This window comes from Phacochoerus africanus, chromosome 12, assembly GCF_016906955.1.
Source record: "Phacochoerus africanus isolate WHEZ1 chromosome 12, ROS_Pafr_v1, whole genome shotgun sequence".
NCBI classification, from domain to species: domain Eukaryota; kingdom Metazoa; phylum Chordata; class Mammalia; order Artiodactyla; family Suidae; genus Phacochoerus; species Phacochoerus africanus.
Window position 1 is genome coordinate 35,561,236 of NC_062555.1, and position 17,372 is coordinate 35,578,607.

The 17,372-nt window shown below is 44.1% G+C and overlaps 1 protein-coding gene across 3 annotated transcripts in view; it reads right to left on the reverse strand.

Moving 5' to 3' along the window:
• The window catches only part of NTRK2 (neurotrophic receptor tyrosine kinase 2), a 395,961-nt gene that overhangs the window by 159,176 nt on the left and 219,413 nt on the right, over window positions 1-17,372 (reverse strand). For all 3 annotated transcript variants that reach the window (XM_047755021.1, XM_047755019.1, XM_047755020.1), the window contains one exon: window positions 10,517-10,705. In XM_047755021.1, the coding sequence (XP_047610977.1) occupies window positions 10,517-10,705 (189 nt within the window). The remainder of the gene's footprint in view (window positions 1-10,516; window positions 10,706-17,372) is intronic.

Consider the following 17,372-nt stretch of genomic DNA (forward strand, 5'->3'; position numbering starts at 1 on the left):
TGCATTGAAATAGGAGTTACTTTGCTGGCTGAGATTGTTGATGCCCCTTTAAATCCTGCACTTTAACTAAGGCCCTCACCCTCACTGTCCTAGTCCTAGCCCTGCCAGATGCAGAGGGGGCTGGCTGAAAGTTTAATGGGAACCGTCCAGAGGGCTGTTGGTGGTGCTTTCAGGAATTCCAAGACTGAATGATGTTCTCAAGTCCATGTGAGAATAATGACCATAGGTGACAAGAAAGTAGGCAACGGAGACCATGACTCTAACACTCTTGTCTTTATTGGTGTACGAGTTTGGCTCTGAACGATCAACCACATCACAAATTCCAATACAACAGATCTCATTTCCACAAACGTGTCAGTAAAATAAAGATTCCCAAGCTCCATTTGCATTCAAACATATGTGTGGACAAGCCCTAGAGGTTCTGGACATAGTAAAAGACTGCAAGTCACGTTTCAGGGCCACTCTCTTCAGATGTAAGAGAGGGAAATCAAGTTAAGCAACATGTAGCCCCATCCACAGAGACCCCCTCCCTCTCCCACGTCTGCAGATTATGGTGCAGCATCAAGGGCAGAGCAGTGGAGACCAGGGCTGCGGGGCAGCAGGAGCCCAGCAGGTGCATCATGGGGAGGCAGGAAGCCCTGGGAGAGAGGACCGTTCAGACACCCAGACTGGATGCCCATTCGCAGAAGAGTCTCCTTGGGGAACATCATCCATACCAATCCACACCAGCCCCATCTTTCCAAAAGTGGGCAGAGGCTTGCCATGAATTCATCCCAACCCAACAACCCCTTCCCGTAGCTTGGCCCATACACAGAAGCTTGGCCCCTCGATATACAGATCTCTTCTAAGAGAACAAAAGAGGGTGCTGGAATGTTAATGCCAAGGTCTGTACCCATGTATCCGCTATTAGACCCCAATCTGGCTCAGATCCACTTTAATTGAAAACTTTGGATGCAATGTACAGGAAATAGGAGAGAGTGTACACAAACCCAGAACAGATGCATGATTCAAGAAGCGAGTGACAAGGTTATTCCCTTTGCTATTTGGCCATTGTTTCCTCCACCCAAAGCTCAGGTGTTCGGGAACCCAAGGCAGAGCTCCCCATCACCAAAATCTTACTAAGAAAATGAGTGTTCTTCTCTTCCAAAACCAGTGTTGATAAGTCAAGGTAGGGCTCGAGGAGAACTAAACCTTTTATGTACACAAAGGAATTCTACTCAAAGCACAGGCTCTTGGGAGGGAGAGAAATACCCTAAAAGTGACAGCACTTGAAGAAGAAAACGGCCTTCTAAATATGGCTTAAGTCACAATGTGGAATCATAACTGCTTCTCTGGATGTCAGGAAGTGGCATTAATGGAACTAGGCATTGGATGAACTGTCATCATTAGCATCATGGTTCCCGGACCAGAATATACAGAGAAGAGGACGGAGGATGGCAGGACAAGATGGGCAAAAGAGTTTATATTTATGGGTCAGAGGAAGTATAAACCAGGAGAGAGACAACAGTGAGACCAGCCAGTCTGGCTGGCGGGGGCTGTACTTATCAAAAGTAAGAATGAGTTCTGTCCCCAGGTAACCAGTTGGTTTCCCTCTTTCATTAGCAACAGACTGAAGGGCCAACTCACCTATAAGAGCAAATTCTTTTTAGGAACAAGGGTGGGGATGAGGTTCGGGGATGAGGTTTGGGCATGAGGGTATAAATGGGTCTGAAAACCTATCATTCCTGCAGGAAAACAAGCCAGGTGGCTACTCAGTGGTGTCATCTCTGCTTATTTTACAAGCAGCCGTATCATGTAATCTCCTCTAATGAAGCATTCCATAACAGGGAGACAGCTCTTTTGATATAATTAGTGTATGACTGTATCCTGTCCCCTCCATGTCAACCACTTATGGGAACATTAGGAATGTGGCACTTAGAGTAAATGCCATCACTATCTAATAATGACTTGGGTTCCACTTTAATGCACCCAGAAGGTCAATGGCATGTCTAAATAAATGTGCTAAATAATAGCCACAGGGTAGAAACAGTGTTGACGACCACCCATATTCATAGCATCTAGAGTAACTGAGAAGAAGATCAGTGAGACCAGGCATTATTGTTTTTCTTTCTAGAATTCTCCCCCAAATGTCATCTCTTACAAATCATAGGAATCTACGCGTTCCAAACTTATTTTTAGAACTTACCAACTTGAATATTACTGTGCAAAATACCACCTCTGAAATGCTCCTGAATGTCATACTAAGTGCCCCCCCAGAACCCCAGCGGAGGTCTTGATGCCTGAGACATTAGAAGAGGAAGCCTTTCAGGAGGAGAAGACTGGAGAGGACCGGGCAGCTGATCCCACCAAGTTTAGGTAAGGCTGAATGACGACGGGGAGATCCCAACTCAGCACAGGTCCTGGTCTAGCCCAGGAATCCTGGGTGGAAGAAAAGGCATCTCTGCATCTCTGCTTAGTCGGAGACATAGCAGATGTAACCAGCCTGGCTCTTTCAGATCAGCAAGTTCGGCTCTCTGAAGGGAGCTAGCCGGCCAGGGTGAAGAACTAGGAGGTAAAGAGTGATCATCTGTGCCAGCTGAGTGGTCAACTACATTTGGAGCCATCCAGAGACCCTCGATAAGAGTGCCTCAGCAGAACCGGGAGCCTCTTGCTCCCACGACACAGTCCTCATCTCCCCTGGGACTCTCCCCCTGTGAATGCTGAGCTCTTCTCTTTAAGGTCTCTCTAAACTCGACCTGCCATGGCCAGTCCAGCTCCCCAGCTCTGCCAGGGCACCACGCAGCAAATATAAAATCTGACGCTGACCATCACACACCCAGAGAGCTTCCAACAGATTTTCCAGCATAATCCACCCAAGCCAAACCATTCCTATAGACATACAACAAAGCTGAGGGCCAATAAAGGTAAGGCTGCAAATGGTCAGACTTAAGATCACAGGCAGTGAAAAAGACTACAAATGATATTATCCGTAGTTACCTTGACCTGGAGTTACAGGTGAGTGAGTTTTCATTTCATCTTTGTTTCTTATGTTTTCCAATTTTCCTACTATAAACTAGATTATTTTCATTTTAAAGAATTGCATTTTAGGGCACTTGAAGGCATTTGGGTAAATAACACTTATTTCTCCCTTATTAGTAGAAATTTTCAGGTCTCTACTAAAGTTTTGCCTCTGAAGAACCTCCTCAATCCTAGGAAGTCACTGTAATGCTGACATGTCTTCTTCTTTGGGGCCACAAATACTGCCTTCTAATTTTTTTCCTTCCTGAGGGAGCCCGAGCATTCAGAAACACGCAGCATCCTCTCAGCCAAAGGGAGGGGGCTCAGAGGGAGGGCAGCATGGGTGCAGGAACCCTCTGGGCTGCTGCCTCCATCTCAGGAGGAGGCATCTCTCCTTCCAGAGGCTAAGCCAAGGAGTGAGACTGCCTTGGCTCTTGGCTACTGGGTTGCACCCCGAAGTAGATCTCTCTTCAGTTCTTTGCCCTCTATGGTGTGGAGCAAATTCAACTTACATGCCCTTCAAGGGAAGTAACAACAACCAAGAAAAAGAGCAAACAAATAAACAATGACAACTTAGGGAGCCAGAAGGGCAGCATGGCTGCCCTCATAAGGAGGGCTGGCAGGATGACAAAGACGAGAAGATCCCCACCAAGGTGGCTTACCCCCTCTGGCTGGCAGGATTGGCAAAGACAGAGAAAATCTGCACTTCACAAGGAGACAACCTGCACTCTGTTACATTAGCTGCCACCAAGGGCTGAGCTTTGAGTGAGCATCACATCCAAGAAAAACTCCCATCACGCCATCTCTACTTAATCACGGGGAGCACTCAGTGTTCGAAGCATCTGGGTAGCAGGAGCTCCTTCACAACATGAGGCTCCTCTGCATATGTGTTTGATGAGCTGGTCCTGGTCCCCCATCTGTTGGCACATGCAAGAGCGACCCACTGGAAATCAAAATGGGGGTGCATTTGGTACCCATCTCCAATTGGGCTGGGCCTTAGGAAATACCCAGAACAAATGCAGGGGGATCCTGCCTCTGCTGGCATGCTTCCAACACATCACTGATGATCTGGTGAAATTGGACTGAACTGTCTGATGTGGGAGGGGTGCAAAATTCCCTCTTGGTTGGCCGATGACGCGGAGGTAACAGCGCAATATCACCGTGTCTCCCAGACCTAAATCCATAATTGTTTGTCCCTTTAAGCTATTCAACATAGGATTGAGTGTTTTCTCCAAGAAGTCTAGGTATCCTATACTCTGGTGGTATTTCTTTTTGATAACAAGTAATATCCCCCCAGGGTCAAATGCTAATAGAATGATGTCCTTTATTTGACTGAGTTGGAAATGGGCTTGAAACTGATTTGCTCACAAGTCTTCTCAGTGGGGTTTATAACATGGCTTAAAGTTTACATGCAATTATGCAGCATGCATTCATTTTCCTTTCTTTTAGGCAACTCAAGTTGCTTTTTGAAAGCATTGCGTGATAGCTTCTTACTACTTTGTCTGGAGTTGAAAGGAGAATGTAGTATCTAGCTGTTAAAGCTAGCCATGGGAGACCAGGGCACCAAGAAATGGAACTGGACTGGGACTGCAGAGTCTGAGCAATGCGCCCTGAAGACCCCCGTGAGACAAGTCATCAGCCCCCTGTGCCCTAAAGGAAGCTATTTCTAAGGATCCTAAAATAACTTCATTTTCTCAGCCCTAACACTCATGATGGGCAGAAGACATGTAGGTTATTTTTAAAGTGCAGGTCATACATAACCTTCAAAGGGACAGAAACAGTTCCCAAAGCAGCTATTGTTTGGCCAATTAAATACCTAGGAGAAAACATATTTTTGTTTGTTTTGTTTTGGCTGCCCCTCAGCATGTGGAGTTCCCGAGCCAGGGATCAGATCAAAGCCACAGTTGCAACCCAAACCACAGCTACAGCAATGCCGGGTCCTTAACCCACTGTGCCAGGCCAGGGATCGGATCGAATCTATGTCCCAGTGCTCCCAAGAGGCCGACAATCCCATTGCGCCACAGCGGGAATGCCAAGAAAACATACTTTTGAAAGACAAAATGAGTATCCAAAGGGCACAAGAAAGTGCTAAAGCAATTATTTCTACCTGTTGGAAAACCCTATTACTTTAAAAAATGACAAAAAAAAAAAAATCCAATCAAATGGACCATCAAAATGGACCATAGGTACAGGTGGCACCGAAGTTTGAAAATAACCTCCAATGACTCTCCAGGCCCTCATCTCTTCATCTAATGAGTTCCTGGGGTCTCTGATATAATTCAGAATTTTTGCTTGTGGGCACTCAAAGTAAAGCTGGAAATATGTTCAAAACCTCTGCAGTTCTGTGAAAAGTACCGCCTCCATTCCCTCCCCTGGTTGGTGACACAATGACAGAGTGGGGATGGCAGTTAATGGGAGCAAGAGGAATCCCCCGTGTGATCTTTTCAGCTACTGTTAAAACCCTCCCTCCCTTTATCGTGTTTTATTTCCTCCGTCTTAGCTGGTCTATGAATCTGTGCTTATCTATGTAGCTGCCTAATAAGCTCATAACCAATGAGAACATACACACATACACACACACTACACACAAATGTATATACACTCGAACTACAACACCTGGAGAAGTATGGCACACTCTGCAGGAAATGCAGTTCATTGGCAATAGAATCCAAATGGGAAAAAGTCAGAATTCCTTATCTGCATCTGCCACAGGGAGTTACTAGCCCTAGGGATAAATAGAGGGCATGCTCTATAAGAACAAACACATACAGTACATATTTGAGATGATTCTCATTTAATTCAGGCCCTCAGCCTAGGATTCTAGCTAATTTACAAGGTTGCTCTAGGAAAGACGCAATTTTAAGGATAACAATCCATCTATGGCATCTGCTTTTCCTTCAAGGGAAGCTTTAACGCATTCCCACCCTTCAAGAGAACCCAAGATTGAGGATTCAGGGATTTCGCTGGTTAGAATGTTTGGGGCATTTTGTTTTTTGTTTTTCCTTTCTTTCTTTTCTTTCTTTCTTTTTTTTTTTTTTTTTCCAGCTCAGAAGGTGTTTCCATTGTACCCTGTCAAAAATGTTCTCAGCAGTCAAGAAGATAGCAGCACAGCTGCTCTTGAGCCGAGTTGGTAAATCCTACTGGGAAACCACCCCATGTGGTCAGATGACGTGGTTTTCAGACACGTCTGCACAGACTAGTTGAATTAAAGACCAACTCCAGCCTTGATGTTGCTGAGGTCCTCAGCTCCATCTCGCCATCCTGATTGATCGAGGAGATGGGTCTATAGTTAAAGTGGCATACACTTTGAGGGCTTAGTCATTAAAGCCCACTGCTTTCTCTTGGGAAGGCAACTTCTTGCTTGGCTAGGTTATGGAAGCTAAGGAGTGACGTCAAGATGGTGTCTGGCCAGAATGTGCAGATAACCATAGAACTCTTCTCCTCCATCAGGCATGGATTTAGCCTCCTTTAGTTCCTGCAGTGACACAGGAGCCTCCAAATACCAAATTATTATCAGGCGATCTTGGGGGAACCTCTGGGCCCTGCAATAAAGTAGACAGACTTGCTATTGCAAAGTGCTCAGGAGCAATTCAGTCCTGTTCAGCCTGTTCTAAAACCCTGCAAACCACCTCTGGAATTTGTCAATGAAAATCTCACAAAGCTCCTGAGAGTAAAAAAAGTACTTCGGGAGATAGAATTTATCATCATCCTTAAATGCTCTTACACACCATTTAAAGAAATATTATTAATCATGATTTTTGTTCACTTATTGCTTTGTTTTGAAGCAAAGATACACATGTAGGGAGGCTGTATCTCTTTGGACAAGCCACTTCTGAGCATTCTCTGTGAAATGAGGTGTTGGTTTTCATTGATCTTTAAGGTCACAAACAGTTGGTGGATTGTTGATCCCATCCAGTGTTGCTGTTGTGTGTTTTTTATTTTTATTTTTTAATTTTTTATGGCCACACCTGCAGCATATGGAAGTTCCTGAGGCACAGCTGAGACCTATACCACAGCTGTGGCAACCTCATATCCTTTAACCCACTGCACTGGGCCGGGGATTGAACCTGCACCTCTGCAGTCAGATTCTTAACTCACTGTACTGCAGAGGAAATTCCAACTACCCAGCATTTTAAATCTTGTAGAAATCACATAAAATAAAAAATGCCTGCTCTCTCTGAAAAAAAAAATTGGAGTATCCCATAATACATGGCCTATGTTCCTTCGCTATCTTCACTGTGTCATGCCACTGTTTTGATCCAGCCTGCTTCTCACAATGACCTGCCTGATCCCTGTAAGTTATTGGGGTTTAGGATCCTTGCACTAAGTTGTCATAGTGCATTGTGATTATATGATGATGCCTTTAACCACTGGCCTTCTCAATGAGACCACTTGAGAGCAAGAACCATGCTGTCATTATCACCGAATTTCCAATTCTTAGCATTGTAGGAATATTGTAGGTAGTCAATAAATATGTAATAAATTGAACTTCACCTTCTATATGAGATTCTTACAATTCAGTGAAATAAGCTGGGCCCATTCTTTGTAAGATCACACATATATCCTAAAGTCAATATCTTTGAATAGCAGGCGGTTTTAGGAAAGAGAAGTAAACATGCTGGTTTGTGACCTAAACCTCTGATGAGTCAAGAGATTGGTGGTGCACATGATATTTTGCTTTAGGCATATGGGAAAAGTTGTTCTATACTTTTTCTGAGAGTTTCTTAAATTTGCTTTTCAGATGTAACCTCTCCAACTTCTTGGAAGAGACCTTTAGAGGTTCTTTAGAGGTTAGTTGTAAACATATTTGATGGGAATAATTTAACTGGAAGCTAAGCTCCCAAAATTTTATGGGTCCATAGCAGCAGATGTCTCTGTATGTCAGATCTATGCATCTTGAAATATTCTCATTTCTGAATGACCACAATTAGAATCTTCAAAGAAAGGACTTTTTACTAAAGGCTTATTTCTGCTAAAATTGCTATTTAATCTATTTAAACTGGCTAGTATGTTGTTTAAAATACATCTAACAAATAAATTACATAGGCAAGTTTAACAGTAATAGAGCCTATGTAAAAGGCTCAATGAAAATGGTCATCTTTACTTACTACAAGTCTGTTGTAATTAATATTTACATCACCATATCTGATCAATGTACGGCCAACATCAAAGGCACATCACATCCCATGCTATGAAGAAGTAGTTCAACAAGTATCGTTTCTGCTCTCTAGGAGCTTACAATCTAACCTAACTAAGACTACAGAAACATACACAAGCATGGTCATACTTAGGACTTCACAAAGGGCAATGGATACACTGATGATAAAGGAAAAAACTATGGTGCAAAGAATAGAAAGACATTTAAGAAAAGGTAAAGGGGAGGAGAGAAGTAAATTGTTTCCTCACTCTTGTTTCTTTGAAAAAGGATTTATGGAGATGTGTTATTTTACATGTTTTAAAAATCATGAAAAAGCATAAGGCTTGATGCTTCAAAGAAATAAAATTTCTTCTGGCATAAGATGCTAAGTAACTGAGAACACTGGGCCGGTAAGGACAGCTGAGTGAAGATCCCAGCAAGATTTATCAGAAACGACCAAATAGTAAATGGTCTGGATCCCTCTGGTGGATGACAGACACTGAGGGGAAGATACAGATCTCCTCAACTCACTTCCAATTCCTTCCACGTGGGAAGAGCATAGAATGGCTTAGCCACAAAATCAAGGACTCCTCCAAAATTACCAAATTTCTGAGTGTTGGAACCTTTGTAAAAACCCCCATGGACTCTAGATCAAGGAAATGACCTTTGGAAATGATCTTGTGGGATATCTAAGGGAAGAAAGCACTTCCAGAAAGAAGGCAGACTAAGAAGCCATCTACTCCACATTATCCCACAGGATTTCATTTGTTTGTTTGCTTTCTTGCTCATCAGTTCATTTTTTTCTTATTGGACTTGTGGGCTAATGCTATCTACTTGATTATTCAGCTTTATCTTTCCTCCATTGACAAAGAAAAGCAAATTTTTGAGTACAGGTTGATTTTAGTCAACCTCATTTTCAATGCAGCCTCAGGTTAATTGAAGCACATCATACAGCCTGGGACTGGTGATGGTGACAGGGGTGTCAAAGTACTCTGTTCCTAGGAAGAACAGTCAAAATGATGACAGATTCTCTCATCAGGGTATCTTGCTTTGCTTTATTCAATATGTGACTGTTATACATGTAGGGCGTTTCAAGGACCTTTGGAGGATGCTAATCTCAACAAAAAAATGCACATTTGAAGCAAAGCCTATGCACATTTTATTTATACCAAAATACCTTGATTTAAATTATACCTATTATTCCAAGGAACTCAATATTCTTCACATGTCTTTCTATTTCTCTTGTCATATTACATAGTCAACTGAAATCTATGGTGCAGTTCAATCTCACACATTATAAGCTTGTAATACTATTATTCCTAATGATTACATCCAAATCTGTGGTTAACTACATCTCAGGACAAATTTAAATGAATAGGGGGAAATTACAGATGTTTCCTGATACTTTACAAGATACTCACTGTTGCATCTCCCTATCCATGAGCATTCTCAGTGGAAAATCAGTCCCCCAAATCTAACTTTGAATTAGTCCGACCTAAACTGAAGGAGGGCAGGAGAAGAGTATTTAAGGTGGGATAAGAACAGGCAAATAGACAAAAGGTACCTAATTGTCAGTGGCAGGGAAACCCTGGAACCTGAGCCATCTGATATCATAGCCCTGATGGCCCCTTATTCAAGTGTAAGGGAGGATCAGGCATTCCAATGGCATAAACCTGTTTGTTTATTTTTTTGTTGTCCTTTAGGCTGTGTTCCATTTTCTGTATTTGAACACTGGCTCAGAAGATAGAATTAGAGTCTCTGAGAAAAACTCAAAGCTTCTCAACAGAAGCTAATGGGTTAATCTGACTCTGAGAAATATAACTCGGTGTACTTAACAGGCACATCATATGTGGTGATATTTCTTCGGTATTGTGACATCACAACAAGTCTCATGCTGGGAACTAAGACTGAACAAAGAAAACAGAACTACCTAAATTGATACCACCTGTGTGCAACACAGAGCATTCCTGGCCACCATTGGGGTATATTTTAAGGACTTTCAATAAACCAAATTTTAATCCCACCAATTGCTTGTCTTGTGTAACTGATGTATGTGCATTCTAATGACCCTCTGGTTTCTGTCTCTATCTTTTTCAAGATAAGCAAGCCTTGATTCCAACTTCATGTTGACAAATGGTTTCGGAAAACGGATCCCAAGAAAAGTCAGTATCTGCCCACAGTTCCAATCCCAGCAGGAGACACACCCCGAGAACCCACAATCAACAACCTAAATGATCTATTCCATGGGCTCAAAGCCCCAACAATCCTCAGACATTTCATTGCACCCTTCCCTCAATCATCCTTGTCAGGGACTGTGATAAACATGCTGCTCGAGACAGCTATGCAGCAAATGGGCCAATAAGTATAAACAGCTGTACTTACATGTGTCTGGCTTGAGCTGACTGTTGGTGATGCCAAAGTACTGGGGATTTTCAATGACAGGAATCTTGGTCATTCCAATAATGACAGCATCAGGACCGCCCTCTGAAGATGATGGGGTGTTACTCCCATTGGAGATGTGATGGAGAGGGCTGGCAGAGTCATCATCATTGCTGATAACCGAGGCTGGGCCTGGAGCGGGAAAAATACATTTTCTCCTGTAATCTTCCATGATTTTGTTGAGCCATAATTCACATATTCATAATACAAAAAATTCACTCATTTAAATTGTAGAATTCAGTGAGTTTTTAACATATTCAAAGAGTTGTGAAACCATCAGTATGATCTAATTTTAGGACATGTTTATTATTCTCATTAGCAGTTACTCACCGTTCCCTCCACCTCCAGCCCTGGACATCCACAATCTTTTTTTTTTTAGGACCACACCTGCGGCATATGGAGATTCACAGGCTAGGGGTCCAATTGGAGCTACATCTGCTGGCCTATGCCACAGCCACAGCAACATCAGATCTGAGCTGCATCTACATCCCACACCACAGATCATGGTAATGCCAGATCCTTAACCCACTGAAAGAGGCCAAGGATCGAACCCGTAACTGATTCATTTCTGCTGCATCAAGATGGGAACTCCGGCATCCACGAATTTACTTTTAATTCTATGGATTTACCTCTTTTAGGCATTTCACATAAATAGAATCCTGTAATATGTGACTGTTGGGGACTGGTTTCTTTGACCCAGCAGGACATTTTTAAGGTTGATTCACATAGTAGCAAGTGTCATTACTTTCTTCCTTTTTATAGCCAAGTGATATTCCATTGTATGGATACACCACATTTCGTTGATCCACTGACCAATTGGTGGAAATCTGGGTTGTTTCAAATTTGGGGCTATTATGAATAATGCAGCTCTGAGCATTTGTGTACAAGTTTTTGTGGGGACCTCCCTTTTCATGTCACTTGGGCAGAACTGCTGGGTTATACTGTAGTTTTAATGTTTAACATTGTGAGGAATTGCCAAACTGTTTTCCAAAGAGGCTGCCCCACATATTTTATTTTGTTTTATTTATTTATTTATTTTTTAATTGTTATTTCCCCAATACAATTTTTTTTCTCTTGTACAGCATGGTGACCCAGTCACACATACATATATACATTCTTTTTCTCCCATTATCATGCTCCATCATAAGTGACTAGACATAGTTCCCAGGACTACACAGCAGGATCTCATGGCTAATCCATTCCAAAGGCAATAGTTTGCATCTATTAACCCCAAACTCCCCAACCACCCCACTCCCACCCCTTCCCCTTGGCAACCACAAGTCTGTTCTCCGAGTCCGTAATTTTCTTTTCTGTGCACCACATATTTTACATCCCCACCAGTAATGCAGCTTCCAATTTCTTTACTTCCTTCTCCTATAATTTAATACACAGCTTTCCTTTCTGTTCTCTGAGCATCTTTAGAACACTCTCTCATGGAAACTCCCAGCATGCATCTAGGATTCCTGCTACACAATGTACTGAAAGATGTCCTAGGAGTTGAAAGATCTGATCCTTTCTCTTCTCTTTGGACAAGTCACTTACCTTCTCTGTACCTCTCCCTCCACTTCCATTTGTAAAATACGCAAAAGGAAATCTGCTTGTTTCTTTCTGAGACTAGAATGAAACTACCGATGTGAGATGTGCCTCATGAGTATGAGTTACTCCTAGGTGTTACTAAATAAACTTACAACTGGTCGATGAGAATTGCATTGAACTGTCCTCTTCGTGTTTCACTTTCTGTCTATCCTGTCAGCAGCTGGCACCACTTGTGCCCACAAAACACTTTCACAATAATGGAGCAATCCCATGGCAAAGTCACCTGCTTTGCCTTTAACCACGATATTATCTGTAGAGTGATTACATGGATGTCTTTATCCTAAGGCAATAGCCATAACATTTTTCAAACCAGGCTCAAACTTTCCAGTCCAGAGGCTCAGCATGTACATGCCCATAAAAACAGTCTACTGTGTCATTAGCAAACAATTGATCCATTGCCCACTCAACCCATAATGTTTGCAACCCGAACTACATCCACAAAGATAAAAGTCTACATTCATCGAAACGTTCACAACAATTAAGATCCCAGTGGCTCTCAACAGACACACCTTGCAAGAAAAGCAGACTAATAAGCCTCTTTGACATATATCTCACATGTTTCTCCAGCGTACTGAAGAAGTACTGGGTCCCACAAAAGCTTACCACTGGTCAGGGATACGGCAATAATTTAAGAGGAAGACAGGAAGAAAAGGAATGGAGGAAAGACAAAGAGAAGACAATGAGAAGGCAGAATCGGAGGTGCAGCCAAGAGAGAAATGTGTACGAAGGAAATGAAAAGTCTGAATTGATGCTCCCTGAGCAAGGCCATGTGTATTTATCCAACCCCCCAGGGTGAATGTTTCAGCATCTCCATCCAGTCTCAACCTCCTCCCTCACATGTCACTGTTTCTGTAAGAAGCACACCAATTCTAGAAGCAGAAGTTTTTGTATCATACATTTTTGAATCCCCAGTGAAACAGCACAGGAATTCATCCCCCAACCTTTGAGATCCTTACATTGGGATTATCAGTTTGTCCAGATAACAATTGGCCATTCCCCAGCGAGCTGAATCTTAGACCATGCAGGATGCAGCCAACTGCTATTATAGGTAATTTTAAAAAGCATTCTCTCAAGGGGATGTGTATTTAAGTTGCCTTTAATGATACGCTCTGGCTCAATTCTGCAAGCAAGTCCTCACACAGCCAATTTAGAAGCCACAGAACACTCAAAGCGAAGGCAAGCTTACCTCCTGTGCTCATCTTGAGCCTGGCTCATCGGTGTTAGCAAACACTGGAAATTCTGCCAAGAATAGCTATACAGACAAGTTCTTTCCAGTAACCACAACCATCCCCGCTTTCTGATTTGCCACCTGACAGGCCTCCATCACCCGGAGCTTAAACCCAGAGATGGAAAATGGAAATGTGTTATGCTAAGATTTCTGCCTCTTGTCAATAAAACCTTTCCAACCAGGGGCTCCCTTGCTCTGGTCCCCAGGGAGCTGTCCCCCAAAGTAGGCTACGGCCCAAGCTCCCTCGGGGAGGGTGCAATCCAGGCCACACGTTTCTCAACCGATTCCAGGCTGCACGTGGACCCCCAGAAATGCAAGCATTGTCATGTTCAGACATTGCACAGGCTGTCAGAAGGCCAATGATATCTGCTTCTGGATTGCCTGCAACCATGAGAAACACACTGATCCCAGTTGCTTTGCCTCTGATTCCCTTTTGGCTCCGGACAGGCCATCAACATTCCCATGGCATTCAATCATTTTGGAAGAGGTGGATACTTAGAAGACAATATTGAAATTCCTATAGGCATCCAGGCTCTAAAGCCTCTGCCGTGTACATCGTGGAGCCTCACATAAGGAGTTCAACTGAGGGACTTGCTTCTGGCTCCTCCTCTGTCCCCAGAGGACACCCTTTCCTTCACCTGGAGTTACTAGCAAAACCTTCAACACCGAGGTAGCAGATCCCAAGGGTACAGGCTCTCTGTTTGGGGAGGGGAGTGTTTTTCAAGCCCAGAAGAGGTCGAAAGCACTGGAGGTAATTTTTCAAAAGCTTTTTCACTTTGCCAGAAGGTCACTGTTGACAAATCTGAGCAACATAGAAACCTCCACCATTGATCAAGCGGGATGTTAATTCAAGTGCTGTTTTCTTTATTACTGATGTTCCCCAAGCCTGGAAGATTGATCGGGCTGGCGAGCTTGCAGAGATGCAGCCGTTTTGCTGTGAACATTTGATCTAATGGAGCATGGCGAAGTCGGGTGGGGGACAGCTCCTGGGGCGGGGGGAACGATGAATGTCTATATAATATGACAGCAGCCTGTCTATGCATTTCATGGGCTGTGTCACTGTGTATCTGTGCACGTGCCTGAAGAAACACCACGAGAAGACAGACAGAAAGAGAGTCGGGGCGCATCACGGCAGGTAATACATTCAAAGGAGGGCTGGAAAAAAGTGTCTTCTAATATTAATGAAGTGTTTTCAATTGCTGGGTGTGTGCAGCTTGCCGAGTTTGGGGTAGACAGCTCTTAAGTACAGAGCTAACAAAGAGGAGCTATGCCTGGAAACATTTCTAGCCCATTTTTATCTGAACCTGCCTCATGTGCAAGGAGGCATTTTTCTCTCACCAGAGCTGCTCAGTAAGCATCCTGCACAGATGACTGTACAGACATTTGTCAGCCTGACTGAGAATTTGCCCCCCTGATAAGAACGGACATAGGTCATCTGGAGAAGGGGGTTTTTTCCCTCAAGACTAACAATGCCTTCAAGGTGAGAGAGCATTGTTTTTGTCATTCTTCAAGAGCTGAATTAACCAAGGTTGTTTTTTGTTTTTGTTTTTGTTTTTTGCTTTTTTTTAGGGTCACACCCACTGCATATGGAAATTCCCAGGCTAGGGGTGGAATCGGAGATACAGCTGCCGGCCTGTACCACAGCCACAGCAACACAGGATCTGTGACATACACCAGAGCTCACCAGATCCTTAACCCACCGATCAAGGCCAGGGATCGAACCCACATCCTCGCGGATACTAGTCTGGTTTGTAACCCACTAAGCCACAATGGGAAGTCCACCATGGCTTTTATTTTTGGGGTTCTGATGCTTCAACATCTGGGGCCTTGGTGACATAGGAAGCCCAGTTCTTAGAGGTAAGAAAGTACTTGCCTGCCAGAGCATCTTTCATATACAGACTGACCAATCCACAGTCTACGCCCCCAACCACAGCCCCGATAGGGCTCTCACACCCCGTCATGGCATGATACGCCTGCCCCATCACCCCAGAGCCAAGTATTAGGCCACTGGGATTGTCCCACTCCCAAGCTCACCAACGATACACAACTCAACCAGTCCTAAACCTGCCCACTCTGCCTCACCCATTCCTTTCTGCAGAAACCATAACAAAGGCTCTTGTCAGAGCTACACTGTGGCTCAGCAGTAATGAACCCGACTAGTATCCATGAGGATACAGGTTCGATCCCTGGCCCTGCTCAGTGGGTAAAGGATCTGGTGTTGCCAAGAGCTGTGGTATAGGTCACCGACATGGCTCAGATCTGGCACTGCTGTGGCTGTGGTGTAGGCCGGCAGCTGTAGCTCTGATTCAACCCTTAGCCTGGGAGCTTCCATAGGCTGAGGACACACACACAAACATCTTGACAAGACAAACATCTTGTCTATGTTTCCCCTCACTCCTTCTGCCTTCTGATCAACCCTCAGCACTGTGGTCCCCACTGTGGTGTAGCCTGCCCTTTTCCCTTGGGAACTGTGAATAACAAGCTACCCTTTTATTTATTTGTTCTATCTTTTATCTTTCCTTTTTTCTTTTTTTTTCTTTTTTTCTTTTTTTTTGTCTTTTCTAGGGCCGAACCTGCAGCATATGGAGGCTCCCAGGTTAGGGCTCTAAATGGAGCTATAGCCACCAGCCTACACCACAGCCACAGCAATGTGGGATCCGAGCCATGTCTGTGACCTACACCACAGCTCACAGCAACGCCGGATCCTTAACCCACTGAGCGAGGCCAGGGATCGAACCCACATCCTATAGTTTCTAGTCGGATTCATTAACCACTGCGCCACGACAGCAACTCCTCTTTCTTTGTTTTTCTTTCTTTTTTTTTGGCAGCCTTGTGGCAAATGGAGTTCCCAGGCCATCTGGGATCAGGATCAGATCGGAACCACAGTTGCAACCTACACTGTACCAGAGGCAACGCCAGATCTTTTAACCCACTGTGCTGGGCTGGGGATCGAACCCACATCTTGGTGCCACACAGATGCTGTCAGTCTTATTGTAGAACGACAGGAACTCCTACAAACTACCTTTTCAGTGGCAATTGTGTCCTGACCTGTGGCCTTACCACACCTGAACAGTAATAATAATAATACTAAAACTTAGATTTTAAAGGAGTAGCACCCCAGATGAAATGTAGCTAAAACAATTCTGAAGAAGAATTCCCTGGGCTATAGCCTAAAGAGGTGAAGCCCAGTTTTTAAAGCTTTCCAACACCAAGCGCCTCTCTGTAGAGCAAACTGGCCTGGAAAACTGTTAAGAGGTTGCACCAATTTGGTGTGTAGGGGAGAGAAGACCTTAGCTCCCAGTGCTGCTGTGGGAGACTTTATCACTCAACTCCCCTTTCACCACCACCACACACAGAGCAAGCACAAAGCCTTGAAACAGGGCACCTTCAAGATTGCACAGGCAGGGCAATCTCTCTGCTATCTTGGCAAAGCGCCTATGATGATCAGCTGTATCTGAAATCTGCCCCTGGGGAGTGCAGACAAGTCCTGAACTGGTTGCGCTTAAAGTTCAAACTTGGCCACATTCCACTTTCTCTTTGCTGGTGAAGAGCTTTAGTCTTGGAATTCCAGGGGCTCATTAAGGGCCAGGGTGACTTTCCCATCTTCAGGCTCAGTGTCTGCCCCTCTGGGCTCAGCCTGTGCCACAGTTTGGGTCATTGGACAGACACTGAGAAAGCCTGTCCAATAGGGAAAGGTCTGACATCAGGCTCAAAAAGGGAAAGGAGGAGTTTTCATTGTGGCTCAGCAGTAAGAAACCTGACTAGTACCCATGAGGACATGGGTTCAATCCCTAGCCCTGCTCAGTGGGTTAAAGATCTGGCGTTGCTGTGGCTGTGGTGTAGGCAGGCAGCTGCAGCTCCAATTCAGCCCTTAGCCTGAGAACTTCCATATGCCACACCTGTGTCCCTAAAAAGACTCCCCAAAAGGAGGGGAGGGGAATAGGCTTCTTTGTATGGATGGTATGAAGGTGTATG